Genomic DNA, 16060 nt, shown 5'->3' on the forward strand with positions numbered 1-16060 from the left:
GATTGTCCTTTTTCATTTTTATTTATCACAGGAAGTGGAAACAGAAAACATTTGTAAGAGTTTGGTTTCAGTCTGATATCATTTCTGTGGTTTACAGAGCACAGACTCCTGCTTCACCCTTCGCCAAGTGTGGGGGACTTTGAGCCTTCTGTGAGTATCTGTGAGATTTAAAACCAAGTGTGTCAGGAATTAATGTGGACCCGGTTGGATACATTCAGTTTCCAAACATACAGATTTTCTCTAAATATTCCTGAAACCCTCAAAGAAAGTCCAGAAAGGATCGCCTCAGTTTGTGCGCTGAAGAGTTGCATATGATCTCCCGAATCCTGGCAAAGCCAGAAGGTTGTTTAGACAAAACAAAAGATCTACAGGTAATATTTTGACAGGAAAATCACACTGATGACACAAACCGAGGCGAGCAAGGCCGACTTCTTATATAAGAGTTATTTAGCTTAATAACACTCCACGTAACAAAAGCTGAAACGGCAAACGTTCATCTAAAGTGTGCAGCCTAAATTCCTCCTGTGTTAAAGCAGCACAGATTGTTAAAGTGTGACGGCAGGGCTGGAGCTGGCAGCTCTTCAGCTGTTGTCTGAACCTCGTTTTATTCAGTTTGACATTGTGAAGCCAGGATCCTCCCCACAGGTACACGGATGGTTTTAAAAACTGCTTTTATCCACCTGTTGTACAGTTTAGAACACAGTTTACTGTAAATGAAGATATTCCAAAACTGCTAGGTTTGGTTTTTGGGTTTGTGCAGTTTCACTGCATCTGATTGGCTGAGTAGACCTTTAATAAAGGGTGATGCTGCCATCTGCTGGTTAGGAATGCTCCTAACAGCACTTTAAAGGAGAACTATTGAGCTAATTTATTCATCTTAAAGCTTCTTTGTTGGTCTAAAAACTGCTGCAGTGTTGCACTGTAGACACATCCTGCTCATGTTTGTCTCCACGTTATGATTCTTAGACTCCACCTGAGGAGCTTTGCATGATTCATGTCCCATTTGTCCACCTATCTTCAGGTGTGTGTGGCTTGTGTGCCCGAGATGAGCAAACTGTGATAAACAGCGTTTAGAGCAGCCGGAGCTCTGGGCTCACAGGGACTCTTGTACATAATCATCTCATTATTAGAAACCCTATATGAGCGTAGACTGCTGGAACAGTTAAATGTTTTCCACCAGTTAATAATTAATAATTCTTCTCCTGTGGAGCTGCTGTCAGGACAGGGATGAACAGGCTCAGATGCAAAGCTGCAGATATTTGTGGAGCTCTGGAACTGAAGTTCATGTTTGTTTTTAACTCCAGCATGTGGTGGGAGGTTATTTGGACAGGAGATGCCAATTAAATTTTACCAATTCAATGAAATTAATTTCTATATTTCTATAAACTAGAGCGGCAGACTTTGGCGGGACTAATGAGACCCAAAATCTGAAACTCATTAAAATCAGCTTTAAGAGTTCTTGGGTGAATTTAGGAACCTTACTGTGGTGTTTTACATGTATTTGCAGGGATAAAATGTTTTTTAAAATAATTGGAGATATGTGCATATTTATGGAACAACAAAAGAAGGGAAATTCATCCACAAAGAATCATTAATTAAATTGGTCTCAAATCTCACAGATTATTTCCTATAGAAACAGATTATGTATAAAATGTAAAAGCGTAGGCACAGAGGCTTTAAAATGCTCTCAGATGTGACGGTAAAACAAATTCTCACACTGAGGAAGTGAAAGTGGAACATTTGGAGAGTTTTTGCTCGTAAAATAACATTTTACTGACTTTTAGTGTCAGAAATAATTAAAAATAAATAAATGATCAGACTAACAGGTTGGTAGCATTGTATGGATGAAGTATGAAATACTTGCGCTAATATTTCTAATATTTGGGACATTAAATTGTAGCTTCAGGCTATTAAATGACTTTTTTTCTTGTTTTGTTGGGGATAAATTTGGTCCGTCCACAGTTTGTCCCTCAGTGTGTTTGGAATAACTTAAAAACAAAACTATTTGCTTCAAACATAAATCCATAGTATTGATTAAATATCCAGCTCCTCCTGTGACTCTACGCTTGGTTGTTTCCTAAAACACTTCTTTATCTGCTCCTGGTCGTCTACTCATTGGGGGAGCAGGTGTAGACCTCGGCACGGGGCTCCAGAGGTGGGGTGCGGGCGGGTGAGGAAGGTGAGGGAGGCTCTTCCTCGTGCAGCTCCACCGAGTTCTCTTTGATGTTGCTCCTCCGGTTGATGCTCCCTCCGAGCCCCAAACTCCTCATGCTGCCGCCACCACTGCTGCGAGGAGTGGAGCTGCTGTACAACATCTCCCCACCAGCACCGCTGCCGCCACGCCTGGGAACACCCGACACATCGGGAGGAAGAGGAGGGTCAGAAAGAGAGGAAAGGCGGCAGAGGAAGAGGAAATGGCTTTCTGCAAAGCAAAATAATTAAGAGGTAGGGCCTGAAATCCTGAAGCAGGAGTAAACTGGAGGCAGAGCAGTGAGGGGGGGGGGAAGCCCGCTGAGGAAGAGGAGAACATTCCCAGAAGGCTTTGAGTTTGCAGATCAGAGGCGCCTGAAGACGAGCGTGAAACAAGAGCAGCGAGACATGAAAGGAGCAAAAGGAAATTTAAAATCACAAGTGAGCTCGTCTTCGACACTCAGCCGCTACAAACACGAGCGTTCGATACATTCAACAACAAAACACTTTGATTTGTGGAGACTGTCACTGAGGCTCATTTATGAGGGAAGTGTCCTGTTAAAGCTGAGCTCTGATTGGTTACTGAGAGGGAGCCAATGCTTCCAGCCTGTCAGAGCGCAGGATTAACCAAAGAGCCCCACCTTAACACCCGGAGGACACACATCTGTTTGGGGCATCCAGTGAAAAAACTAGTTGGCGTACCTGCTGTGGTGACTCCATCAGTGTTTTAAAGCAGAGTTATTAACTTACCAAATATAACCAACTAGTTTCCAGCATTTAATTTGGTCAAGTAACTTTTGGCATCTCCACCTAAGCAGGAAGATTTTAATGACTACACCTCGACAGGTAGTTTTTCTGCTAGAGTAGCTAATGCGTCCAAATTTGTCTGTTATGAACTCTCCTCCACCTTTCTTCTGATTGGCTGTCTATCTTAAAGACGAGGTTTAACCAGAAGGTGGGCGGGGCTTCTGTGCCGTGTGACCATATTAGCGAGATCCTCTCTCTGTGACGACATTCAGATTCAAGAGAGGACAAAACAGTAACTGAGGGATTGCTGTTCATACACTGATCAGGCACAAGGTTATGACCACACACAGGTGAGAGGAGTAACACTGATTCTCTTCATGGCGCCAGCTGTTAGTGGGCGGGATATATCAGAGAGCAGGTGAACATTTTGTCCTTTTTGCAGAGCTGCAGACCAGAACATGGAGCCCTACCATCCGCGTGGATGTTACACCTACTAAAGCATCGTTGCAGACCATGTACAGCCTTTCATGGAGGCGATACTCCCTGAGGGCTGTGGTCTCTCTCAGCAGGCTAAAGCTGCAGAAATGGTTCAGGAATGGTTTGAGGTGTTGACCTGGCCATCGAATTCCCCAGATCTCAATCCAATCGAGGGTTTGTGGGATGTGCTGGACAAAGACGTCTGCTCCATGAAGGCCCCGCCTCAGAGCTTACAGGACTGTGTTGATGGTGCAGCTACCACAGCACAGCCTCAGGGCTGTTCTGGCAGGAAAAGGCGACCAACGCAATATCAAACAGGTGTTTATGATGTCACGCCTGATTGGTGTGTACTCATCGCACCATAAGAAAATGCAGCAATGCTTATTATGCCCGCCCACTGTGGAACAGCAGATACGAGAGGAAACAATTGTCATTTGTCTTGTTTCAAACTCCAGAGCAGAAGAGGCGCTGAGGTGACCTTTGCTCACATTGTTCTAGTTTTGCTTCGCGGTGGGTGTGACGTATTTATTGAATGTCTCTGTGCTCGAGACCTTCGTTACCTGAGTTTGCTCCTGAGCGAAGCAACCTCTCTGTTCAGGGCGTCGTTGGACTCTGTCGCCTCTTCCAGCTCCCTCTGCAGCTTCCTGCGGGCTGCCACCACGCGCTGCGCCTCCTCCTCCGCTTCCTCCAGCTGATGCTTCAGCTGCTTCACCCGCACGTTGCTCTTCTCCACCTGCAGGGGGCAGACATGGTTTTATTTACAGTTTGTAAATGACCAAAACTCTGAACTGTCATTCATCCTTTGATCTTGCGTCACCTGATCTTTGTACTGCTGCGCCTGCTTCCTCTCATCCTCCATCTGGATCGTTAAATCTTTCAGTTTCTTCTCTTTCTGGCGCAGATTCTTAGCGTTGGCCTGCCGCTCTCTGCACAACAAAGTGGCACAAAGTCATCTCCTCAGTGCTCGGCACACGTTGAGTTGGGATCAACACTCCTCGTCCCACCGTGCGCCCTCACCTGCTCTCCACCTCCAGCTGCTCCTCGGCCTCTCGGAGTTTGGCCTCCAGAGCAGTGATGGAGGACTTGAGTTTGGAGCGGCCCTGGTCCTCCAGCTCCTGCAGCTTGGCCTTCAGCTCTCGGTTCTGCCTCTCCAGCTGCTGCCTGGATCCCTCCCTGCTCTGAGCAGAAGACCTCTCCGTGGCCAGCTCTGCTCCGAGCTGATCCACCTGTAGGAAAATCAGTTTCAGTGGCTGTTAGAGGAACTGAACTTGAGCATCAGCTTCACTGGTCAGGCCTGCTGTAATGAAATGAGATTAGAGACGATCATGAACCTACCAGCTGCTGGCTCTTCCTCAGCCGGTCGTTGAGGCCCTCCATGTTGGCCTGCTCCTCCTCCAGCTCCTCCTCCAACTGGCTGATCTTAGTCTCCAGACGACGTTTTTCATCGGACAGCAGTGACCTGAGCGAGGACATTCAAGTCAGAGTTAGATTTCGCCATCAGAAGACTAGAGATATAAATGACTCAGATATTTAACTAAATCTGAAAACATGATCAGTGTTCTTGCCGATTCCTGATTAATTCATTTACATTCAGAAATGTTTTCATTTAACCTTAAAATCTCAGTGACAGCCAGCTGGGACGACCTTTAGTGGATGTTAATGATCCCTAGATGACAAATTCCAGTGAATTTATTGATCTCTTGGGTTTTCCCCTCCCAAAGTAAAGACTAAAATTCCAGGAAGTGAAGTTGAAGCTTGATGAGACTCATGCTCCTCATTTTAAATGCATCAATAATGTAGGACACCTACTTTCCAGATGAGTTACTGGCCAGTTCCTCGGACAGCTCGTCTCTCTCCGTCTCCGCCTGCTTACGAGCTCTCTCGGCAGCTGCCAACGCCTGGACAGATGGAGACAGCAGTGTAAGAAACGATTTCCAGAGGACAACCTGTGCAATGCTGGTGAAGCCTGAAACCTTTATCGTTCCAAAAAGTGCTAAAAAACACTTGGAAGAAACTGATTCTGTGGATTAATCGCATAACGATAATGAGTATCTGCGTCTGACTGATTGAACTCGCTGTATAAAATCAGCTTTAGCTCTCCAGGCACGCCCTTTAAACCACATTTCTTCTGACCGCCCCTCCTCAGGTGGCCATATTGGGTCGATCCACCTCTCTGTGATTTCATACAAACTAAAGACTAAAAATTCAACGTTTAGAGCAGGCAGCTCCTACGGCCTTACCTCATTCAGATGCATGATGTCGGCCTCCATGGCCTTGGACCTGCGCTCAGACTCTCTGGCTGAGGCAAGGACCTCCTTCTGGGCTGCACGGGAGTCCTCCAGCTCCCTCTGGAGATCTTTCATCTGGCCCTGTGAGGAGAGCAAGGAGGCTCATGTGGGGTTTTGAACTGGTTTCTAAATACTTCAGCTCTTATAGTTACCCAAACCTGCTCAGGCAAAATGTGAAAATACATCAAACGTGGTTATGTTTAGGACTTTGTTAGGACAACTCAGCTTCAGAAACGACGAGTTCAGAGAAATAAGAAGTCAATAAAAGAGTTTGCTGACCTGGATTTTGCGGAGCTGTTTGAGCGCCTCGTCACGCCCCCTGCTGCTGGCCTCCAGCTGATCCTCCGCGTCCTTCAGCTCCCCCTCCAGCTTCTTCTTCCCGGCTGAAGCCTGACTTCGCTGCTTCTTCTCCTCCTCCAGCTCTGACTCCAGCTCTCGGACCTGACGGACGCCAAGAGGAAAACATTAGCTGTCTGAAAACTTGCGCTTTTTTCCTAACATGTGCTTAGAAATGTTCTCAGTAAGTGCACTGGCCAGTTTTGTTCTTACTGTTACATCAATGATAGCAAATCAGAATCTTTCTAAACCACTACCTGCAGTCTCCATCCCACCAGGTCTATTTCTCCAGATAAGGAAACAGATAAACCTCACAGTATTCGGGAGAGAGAAGTCTGCACCACTAAAGCAAAAAGCAGGAAGACCTCAAAGTGGAGAAACATCATCAAGTTTAAGGAGGAAGCCAGTTCAGAGAATTCAAACTTCTTCTCCTTCTCAACTCTTAAAGGACCTAAATTATGATGATAAATTCTAAAACTGTGACGAGGTGCGAGTGTTTACAAAATGAGATGAAGTAAAAACCAGCGGTGGCGAGGTTTCCCGACCTGTTTCAGGAGCTGCTTCCTCTTCTCCTCTCCCAGCTCGTCGCGGGCCTGCAGCTCCCTCTCGTGCTGAGCTTTCAGAGCCTGACTGTTGACCTCCAGACGCAGCTTGGCATCCTCGGCCACCTGCAGCTCGTCCTCCAGCTCCTCCATCTGCGTCCTCATCTCCTCCACGATGGCCTCCAGGCCGCGCTTCGCCTTCTCCAGGTCATGCACCTGAAATATAACCAGAAACACATCCACCTTCATCGGAAATACTGACCACGGATAGTAGGAGTCGCTCGTGTCCAGGTTCAGTGTTTTACATTCTTTCCCACGTCGTCCTTGGAGCTGATGAGATCTTCCATCTCGGCTCGGAGCGCCTTCACCGTCTTCTCCGCCTCCTCCAGAGCCTCGTGGCTTTCTTCCAGCCCTCGGGTAAGAGCCAGCACCTTTGTCTCCTTGTCCCGCACCTCTGCCTCCGCTCGATCCCGCTCCTCCGCATACTTACAGGACACAGTGCGCTCCTCGGCCAGCATCTGATGGACATGGAGGACATTAGAGATCACAGATCATTGCAGGCTCAAAAAAAAGCACTGAGAGAAGCTTTTGTGGAACATCTGGTTCCTGGGACAAACTCTCCCGTCTTTAATACGTGTGGAAACAAAACTGGAAAATCTGAAAAACTGATCAGTGGGTAGGTAACTGAAGCAGTCATTGTGGAGCTGCCAGACCTGATCGAACTTCTTCTGCTTCTTCTCCAGGTTGGAGACGAGCTGCCGCTGGCTGTCCAGGTCCATGAGGACGTCCTCCAGCTCCTGCTGCAGCCGGCTCCGGCTCTTCTCCAGCTTGTCGTAAGCGGAGGCCTTCTCCTCGTACTCTGTGTTGGTCGCCTCCAGCTCACGCTGCAGACGCTTCTTCCCTTCCTCCAGCAGCTCCACCGTCCCCGACATCTCGTCCAGCTTCTTCTTGTAGTCGGACAGCTGAGAAAAGTCAGAAGAATGAGAACTTCAGTGTGAGAGAGGATGAGCTTAAGCATTAGGAAAAATCCCAGTCGGCCTTTGAAACGATTGCTTCGGAGACCCGGAGCAGAGCTGACCTGCATGTTGAGGCTGGACACCTGCCTCTCCACGGCCCGTTTGACCTCAGTCTCCTCCTCCAGCTGCTCCATGAGGCTGTTCCTGTCGTCCTCCATCTGACGCAGACGCCCAGACAGATTCAGCTTCTGACGCGTCTCCTCTGACAGCAGCTCCTGAAAGAGTTGGGGGGAGGAGGACGCTGTTTAGAAACCTGGCTTCATGCATCACAGCATTTAGCAGTCAGGGTGCTCCTCACCTGTGTGTCGTGCAGCTGAGAGGACAGGCTGGAGACGTCTTTACCCAGCTTGATGTTCTTTCCCTCGGCCTCGTTCAGCAGACCCGTCACGCTGTCCAGCTCCAACTAACAGAGAAGAAGAGACGAGAACTGTAAACACAAAGGCTAAAGTCAAGCGCAGATACGTGTCTCTTTAAATCTGAGTGTGACTTTTCATGAAGATCCATTTGTTCTCTTTAAGTAGAAGAAGCAGAAAGTTTAAAGTTAACTGAGAAAGCTTACAGCTACTGCTGCCAACCTCTTTATCTCTGATTGGAGTTTAGGTCTTGTTGAACCAGCTAACACAAACACAGCCTGGATATTTAAGACTCTGTTCACATACTGTGCTCCTGATGAGCCTTTATCCTTTAAACCCAGAGACATGGTGGTAACTCAGATTATAATTTATTTTTACCTCAAAATATTCTTTGACTTCTAAATATGTTCGTTTACAATGCTTTATCTTTGCTTTAATAACCAGTTTATAAATCAATATCTGTTTTGTGCATTTTAGATGTACTAGTTTCTCATTTATCTGTAATTAGGATCTAAAACATTTCCAATTAGTTACTTAATCACATTTAAAGAGGAACTATTATGATTTAGGTCAATATTTGAATTATGTTTCAGGCACTTTTATTTCAGTTTGTCACTGATTTCCTTATATGGTCATAAGAAACACCCACAGTCACTCCTCATAGGAGGCGGAGCTTCCCATTTATTGACTGTGTTTGTGTAAGTAAAGCAATCTGGTAGCTAATCAGAGGACAGTGGCCTTTAAAGGAAGATGACGAGCTTGTTTCAGAGGACAGACTCGGGGACTTGTACTCTCAGGCATTCAAAGCTAATTTGGAGAAATCTCAGAATTAAAACATGAAGATGGAAAAGAGTAGAAAAAAGCCAACTTGTAATTATAAATAGCCGACTGATATCTTCCTATCTGACTCACTTCTGTCATTGTTTGTATGGCTCACCGTCATCTTTGAGACTCGCTCCGACAGCTCGTTCTTCTGCCGCTCGCTCTCATTGAAGCGAGAATTTAGATCATTCAGCTGACCCTCCAACTTCTTCTTTTTGTGCTCAACGTCCTGTTTGGCGCTGGTGAGGGAACGCAGGTCAGCACTCAGGTCTGCTGACTCCTTCTCCAGACCTTGCTTGGCTTTCTCAAGACCAGCTCTTACCTGGACAGAAGGAACAGATGCTGAATGAGTGAAAATATCCACCTCTGTCTCACTGTTCTTATAAGGACGTGCCAGTAGCAATATCCATGTACCTAATATTAAACAAAAGTATATCTGCACCTCGTATGAATGAAAGTGTCTGACTTTGGTGAACTGACCCGCTTGGCCTGCTCCAGGTGCTCATTCAGCTCCTCCACAGCCTGACTGTGTTTCTGTCTCAGTTCCTGGATTTGGGCCTCATGGCTCCGCCCCTCTTCCTCCATGGCTCTCTTCAACATGGCCACTTCCTGCTCACGTTTCGCCCTGCCAACCATAAACACAAAACATCCGGTAAGATGGTGCAGATTAAAACAACTTAAAAGCTGCTCTTCTATGCAGATGATACTCTTATTTACTGCAACGTTTCAGATTTGTGTCGCATTAACTGTTATGGATGTTTAACCGATACCTGAAGCTCATTCTTATGTAACTGGAAAAGATTTAAGCATTTTTTTAAACGCCGGACCAATTTCTTTTCTCATCTTTTGGGTATCTTTCTTTGGATTATCTAATTCCAGGGATGAAGAATTGCTGTATATATATTTTCCCAGACACAGATTAGGGCTAGTCTCATGCTAAAAGTAAAATTAAATGAAAAACATTCAATTTGTGATTCATTAATTTTGTCCTACAGAATATGAATAACGGAAAAATGAGCTTGCTTATCAAATTATGTGGTTCATTTCGAGGATGTATATGGACGACACGGACCGTAATTCCTGCTGGGCAGCAGTCGTGTCCAGACTGTCCTCCAGCTCGGTACGTAGAGCATTAAGCTCCTCCCCGAGGTCCCGTCGTGCTGCCTCAGCCTTCCCTCTCGCCGCCCTTTCAGCCTCTAAGTCCTCCTGCAGCTCTGAGAGCAAAGCCTCCAACTCCCGAATGCGTTTCACCGCCGCCCCACGCTGACTGCTCTCCTCCTCCAGGCTGTGGACACAAATTTGTTGGAAAGGAAATCATGAAGGTTGGAGAAATGTTACAGTTTTTCTATGGTTTCATTCACACTGTTCAATTAGGAGAGAATTTAAACAACTCTGTATCTGCATCTCTTGGGTATGGTGTCCCACAGGGATCATTTTTGAGACCCATTTGATTTCCTTTATATGTGCTTAGCCACATAATTCATGATGTCTCTTTTCAAGTTTATGCTAATAAAACACAAACCCTTCCCCTTTAGATCATCTGACCTGGTACGATTAAGTTCTCTAAACAGCTACATTCATAAAGTTCAAAACTGGATGCACTGGTTCCCTCCTGGATCATATCAAGCCATGTTTGATGGCCTCGCTTCAAGCTTCGACCTGTCAGGACATCTTCAGCATTCATAATGCATCGTCTGTTCATGTTAGTCCTCACCGCTCCTGTGTGGCCTGCAGCTCCTCCTCCTTGGCAGCAAGCTGGGCCCGCAGCTCAGCTAACTGCGCCTGCAGGTCGGCGTGCTGCTCGTGCAGTTCAGCAAGCTCCGCCTCCACCTTCCTCTTCGCCTTTTCCACATCTTGGCGACTCTTCTCTTCCTTCTTCAGACGCACTGGACACAAAAAAACCAAATTTCTTTAGATGTTACAGACACGAGTTACTCCATACTAAAGCAGCAGAATGAAATAGTTGATATTCGGGTTGTCATATTATTTTAATCTTGAGATGAAATATGATATAATGCAATAAAGAGACATTTGCTCTCTGTACTGACTGCAAGGTCAGTTATCACTCCTGAAATAACTCCTTTAACTCCAACTTCACACTGTGAGTTGAAATTTACTGTAACAGCTGAAATCTTCCCCCAGGTTTAAAGCTTTAAACATTTCCTCGGTCCAACATGTGATTGCTGCAACGTCTGCACCGTGCTGTAAACTGAACATGCACCACAGATTTGTATTCAGCTCATGAGCCAAACAAACAAAGACAAAGTGGTGACTGACCTTCGAGGTCAGAGATCATGGACTCGTGCTTGGCCTTGAGTTTGGTTAGATTCTTAGACTTCTCCTCCTCCTCGGCCAGGTTGGAGCTCATGTCAGCCATCCTCTCCTCCAGCAGCTTTCGCTCCTAAAAACAGACGCATGTGAGCGCGTGCAGTGCAGCGTTCACGCTGAATGAAGCGCTCTCTTAGAGCAGAGCGTGAAGCTGCCTCTTCATACCTTCTGCAGCTTGTTGTTCTGGTCCTCCATCAGCAGAATGTCCTCCTCCAGCTTCTTCACCTTTCCCTCCACAGCCGCTTTCTCCAGCTGCAGCGTCTGCTTGGCGTCTTCTTCCTGTGCTATGTGGGCCTCCATCAGCTGCAGGAAAAGACGACGCAAAGTTAACGGACAGAAAATATAAGGATGCAGTAGGAGGACAAGCTTTCAGTGTAAGACCAGAGTTATTATCCATCATTGAGTAAGTTTATACCTGTAATCTCTTCTTATTTGCTGGACTTGAAAGATAGTATTTTAATTAACAACAAGATAAACTAACCATACGTGTCTGTGCCTTACATTGGCGATACAAAAAGCGTTGCATGTCTTGCTTTTGTAATGATAACGAGACAAACCTGTAGCTGCTGCTCCATCTCCTTCTTCTCCTGCTGCAGGGCGTTACTGCGGTCCTCCTCTTCCTCCAGCCGGGCCTCCATCTCGTGCAGCACCTCCTCCAGCTCCTGCTTCTTGGCCTCCAGTCGCACCCTTATCTCCTCTGCCTCAGCGCACAGCTCCGTCTCCGCCTGAAGCTTCAACTCCAGCTGCGCCCGCTCCTCCATCAGCTATAAACACCACAGCGAGAACATTTACTCAAAATGACTTAACGCTCAGATAAAACCCAGATAAAAACCCGAGTTTGTGTCACCTGGGTGTGCTTCTGGGTAATGTCCTTCAGTTCAGCCTCAGTTTTGGCCGCCACCTCTTTGGCGGCCTTCAGCTCCTCCTCTTTCTGACCCATCTCCTCCTCTTGTCTGGTCACCTGCAGCAGCGGCTTGACCTGAACCACAGACAGATGAAGCAAAGTTTGTTCATCTGACCTAAATAAAAATGTATTTGAGAGACATTTAAGAACAAATATGTCCTCTGGTTGGATGGTGGTGTGAACTGTTTGAATCACCTTAGTGAAAAGCCTCCACCACTGCCAGTTCTTGAGCTTGAGGTAGCAGGCGCAGTTCCTCTGGATGACCTTCATGGCGGTGAGCTGCTGCTGACGTTTGCTGAAAGCCCTGAAAACACATGAAGAAGAATCAGACCTGCAGAGATCACAGACTGTAAAGAAATGATGCATAACAGAAGACAACGTGGAAGCAGCCTACACACGTATTCTTTCTAATGGCCAGCAGGGGGAACTGCCTTTCAAAGTCTATGGGATAATGACCCTACTGCTCACTGGATTTATGACTTTGAAAAACATTTTCCTGATGAGTTTATGATCTTAATCACTAGTTTAGAGTCTTCTTTAATATGACATAAGGTTTCTTAAAAAAATTCTGGTCCCATTTAGAGTCAAATAATAAAACTGGTCATGCTTTAGGGCACGGAGCCTTCTGTTGTTTAAACCAAACAAAGATTGTGGCAAAACATCAAACTTGAAGCTTCCAACAGGACTTCTCTGTTATTTCCTGATGACTGCGTCTATCATGGGCCCCGAAAAGTAGAGGAAATGACTTCTGGGTCTTAATGCTCCACCTACTTGCGGCCCAGGAAGCCTCTTGCTTGCGCCTGGAAGGCGATGATGACGACAGTCAGTTTGAGGTCTCGCTCCTCTTCCAGCTGAGCCAAAACTCCTGTCCTGAAGAACATTTTGCTTTGACCGATGCGATACAAGTTAGGGTCCAGATCCAGGTGCTTTACCTGGAGACGAGCAGAGGAATGAACCCTGCTTCTTCCTTTTCACAGTAAATTAATATTCAAATAGCATAAATTTGTAAGCATTAAACGTTTTACTCCATCGAGCTCACCATTAAACTGCAGGCCTGTTTTCCATCCATGAAGCCTTTAGGGATGGCATTGGCAGCCAGGATCTCGTACCTGCAAACAGCACATTACCGGTGAGACCAAACCTACTACTACATGAAGTACTCGTTCCTTAAATGGGTTATCGATCGAAGTATAATTGCAAAGCGGTCAAAGAATATTCTAAATTGGAAGATATGAGGTCCCAATTCACTCTAATCTCAAACACAATCTGCTTGACACTTTATTCCCGTACCAAGCTTATTCATTTCCTTTCTCGTGGGTAAGGGGCAAGCCCATTAAAATTTAGTTTAGATGCAGATCACCTTCACGTAACTGCAAAATATAGCAATAAGCTAGCAATGAAGAAAAACAAAATAAGATAAAGAAATAGAAAAAACTCTTGTGTTTTAAACTCATCCAATTTTTGATCTGAAGGAACTTTTCTAAAAGAGGAAGAAGCATCTGCCTTCAGTCCAGAGTGAGGAACAACCAACGAAACCTGATCACAGGGCCTCAGACTGTGGGCAGGTGTCCATGGACTTATTTGAATATTTAGTAATAGCCATAGGTACATGCAGGTAGCTGTGGGTTTGTGAGATGTGTGTCTGCTGTGGGCTCTCACTGCAGCTGCATGAGTAACTTTTTTATGCAGGAATTCTTTTGACATGCCAACTTTACACAGCAGCTAATAATATTCCACAGCTGACAAGTATTTTTAAACAAAAGCATTTACATGACACTTAAGGCTCACAGTTGGTAGCATCTCCCATCAAACTTTTACAGAAATAAAAACATTCTGAAGAAACAATGTTTTAGTCTCAAGTGAGATACAGAATTGAACATCATCTGCATACAGTGGAAGCAAAAATCTTTAAAGTCGTTAGCATTCAAACTTAGTATTATTATAAAGGAACTATGATACTGTTATCAGTATAAATGATCTCAGACATCTCCCTCACCTCTGCCTGAACTCCTGGAACACAATCCGGTTTGGAAATCCCTGCCTGCAGATTCGAATCCCCTCCAACACTCCGTTACACCTCAGCTGCTCCAGCACCAGGTTGGAATCCATCTTTCCAGCCTGCACCACAGCAAAAAGCCAACAACTCCTCAATGAATTAACAGACTCTGTCTTTTATCTCGGGGTTAGAGTCAGCTAGGGCTGCCACAAACGATTATTTTGATAGTTGACTAGTCACCAATTATTTTTGCGATTAGTTGACTAATCAGATCATCATCCATTGGACGTAAAACTACAGCTTATTGCACCAGCAGCATCTGCTCTTATATAACTATCATTAGCTTACAGCTTTAAGTGTTTAAGGTCTGTGCTAACTAAATATAAAGACAAGATGATAGTTTATTAAATTTTAATGAAATTTGCAGATTGTTTTGGTGAAGTTTAATAAACTCCTTGCTATCTAAAATATAACAGGACACCGGAGTAAATTCTGGAGCATCTCTCACTTCTGATAATCAGCTGTCTGCTTGACGTTTATTCAGCTGTGTAAAAACTATAACTTTAATCTCAGACAAACCGATTTACTCAGGAACAAATAAAATACTGAAAAAAGCCAAACAATAACATTTCAAGTTATCTAAGTGACTCATATATCATGTTTAACCTGAGTAGCGAAAGACGGTGGTGGGTTTGAAAACGATCTGCCGGGAGTCCGGTGTTCTCACGGCTCTAGTGACCTAGCCCCCGGCTAGCTATCGAGCTAGTGGGTAACAGACGTCTCCGAAAACGTCGGAGCGCTTTTGAAAATATGCGGTGTCTTGATAAACTGAGCAGATATTTGAGGTTTACACAGCTACATTCTCGCCTGAAAATATGTTAAACGTTTATTTTGTGACCCAGAAAGAATAATAAGAGTAACATTAAAACTAACTAGCTGCCGCCATTGTTGGAAACTGAGCTGGGCTGCGCTATGAATTCTGGGATACAGCTTCTTCTTCTTCGGGGTTTAACGGCAGCTGGTATCCTTGTACATGCAGTGCTGCCATCTTCTGTTTCAGTCCGTTATTACACTCTTAAATCCTACTACTTATTCCTGCGTCTTTGGGATCTTACAAAGCTTCAAACGACGCGTCGATTATTAAATTCGTCGTCGACGATTTTGATAGTCGACGTAATCGTGACTAGTCGACTAATCGTGGCAGCCCTAGAGTCAGCTATAATAACCTACCCGCTTCTCGTGGTTTGGAATGATGCAGCGGACGAAGTTGGGCTGGGTGTTGTGTAACGTGGTCATCAGTTTGCCCAAAGACTCTTTGTACAGCTGACCCACAGTGCGAAACATGCCCTTCTTGGATTTGGTGGAACTGGGCGCTGAGCTCTCAGACATCTTGGTCATGGTCTCCAGACCTACAACTCGATCCACTGACATGGAGAATAAAACAGGAAAGATTTATGACGACTTTTAATGCCCTGCTTTATGTTATTGCTCTACTGTGATGACGACTCACCGTCTTTCCACAGATCCTGAATGAAGGCACTGGAGGAGTTGTTGAGCAGAGCTGTTACGTTGTCATTCAGAGGGTCCATGTTCTTTGTCAACCAGTTGGCGGCATTATAGTCAACCTGGAGTCACAATTTTTAAAAGAAATCTCAAAATATTTAAATCACCGTGCCCAAAATCATAGAGTCCATTGGTTTCCACTCAGCATTTATCATACACCTCACAAATATACACAGTACTTCCCTGGATCTAGACCAGCGGTCCCCAACCTTTTTTGCGCCACGGACCGGTTTATGCCCGACAATATTTTCATGGACCGGCCTTTAAGGTGTCGCGGATAAATACAACAAAATAAAACTAGTACTGTACCGAAAAAAAGAAAATTTATTCATAACACACGTGAAAAGACCCAGGAAAACAGAGTAAACGATAAAAACGATAACAAAATAACGCTGAAAACCGATAAAAACCCTGAAAACCAGACATTTCACACCTGAGCCTCAACTCTCGCGGCCCGGTACCAAACGACTCACGGACCAGTACTGGTCCGAGGCCCGG

At 45.4% G+C, this 16060-nt stretch overlaps 1 protein-coding gene across 1 annotated transcript in view; it reads right to left on the reverse strand.

Moving 5' to 3' along the window:
• LOC146711990 (uncharacterized) overlaps positions 1 to 16060 on the reverse strand; it is a 28045-nt gene continuing 11985 nt past the window's right edge. The window contains exons 16-42 of the mRNA XM_085455059.1: positions 15510 to 15624; positions 15230 to 15423; positions 14000 to 14121; positions 13043 to 13112; positions 12775 to 12935; positions 12199 to 12307; positions 11947 to 12078; positions 11657 to 11863; positions 11265 to 11402; positions 11049 to 11172; positions 10486 to 10657; positions 9844 to 10056; positions 9252 to 9396; positions 8887 to 9093; positions 7895 to 7999; positions 7659 to 7811; positions 7294 to 7542; positions 6886 to 7098; positions 6584 to 6796; positions 5982 to 6143; positions 5655 to 5783; positions 5224 to 5312; positions 4750 to 4873; positions 4432 to 4640; positions 4232 to 4340; positions 3975 to 4147; positions 1 to 2343 (exon numbers count right to left, since the gene is read on the reverse strand). Coding sequence (XP_085311185.1) covers positions 2109 to 2343; positions 3975 to 4147; positions 4232 to 4340; positions 4432 to 4640; positions 4750 to 4873; positions 5224 to 5312; positions 5655 to 5783; positions 5982 to 6143; positions 6584 to 6796; positions 6886 to 7098; positions 7294 to 7542; positions 7659 to 7811; positions 7895 to 7999; positions 8887 to 9093; positions 9252 to 9396; positions 9844 to 10056; positions 10486 to 10657; positions 11049 to 11172; positions 11265 to 11402; positions 11657 to 11863; positions 11947 to 12078; positions 12199 to 12307; positions 12775 to 12935; positions 13043 to 13112; positions 14000 to 14121; positions 15230 to 15423; positions 15510 to 15624 — 4272 coding nt within the window. The 3' untranslated portion in view covers positions 1 to 2108. The remainder of the gene's footprint in view (positions 2344 to 3974; positions 4148 to 4231; positions 4341 to 4431; positions 4641 to 4749; positions 4874 to 5223; positions 5313 to 5654; positions 5784 to 5981; positions 6144 to 6583; positions 6797 to 6885; positions 7099 to 7293; positions 7543 to 7658; positions 7812 to 7894; positions 8000 to 8886; positions 9094 to 9251; positions 9397 to 9843; positions 10057 to 10485; positions 10658 to 11048; positions 11173 to 11264; positions 11403 to 11656; positions 11864 to 11946; positions 12079 to 12198; positions 12308 to 12774; positions 12936 to 13042; positions 13113 to 13999; positions 14122 to 15229; positions 15424 to 15509; positions 15625 to 16060) is intronic.

The sequence above is a fragment of the Copadichromis virginalis genome, linkage group LG4, assembly GCF_057382275.1.
Source record: "Copadichromis virginalis isolate Kocher_CV1m ecotype Utaka linkage group LG4, C_Virginalis_male_GT1.1, whole genome shotgun sequence".
Lineage (NCBI taxonomy): Eukaryota > Metazoa > Chordata > Actinopteri > Cichliformes > Cichlidae > Copadichromis > Copadichromis virginalis.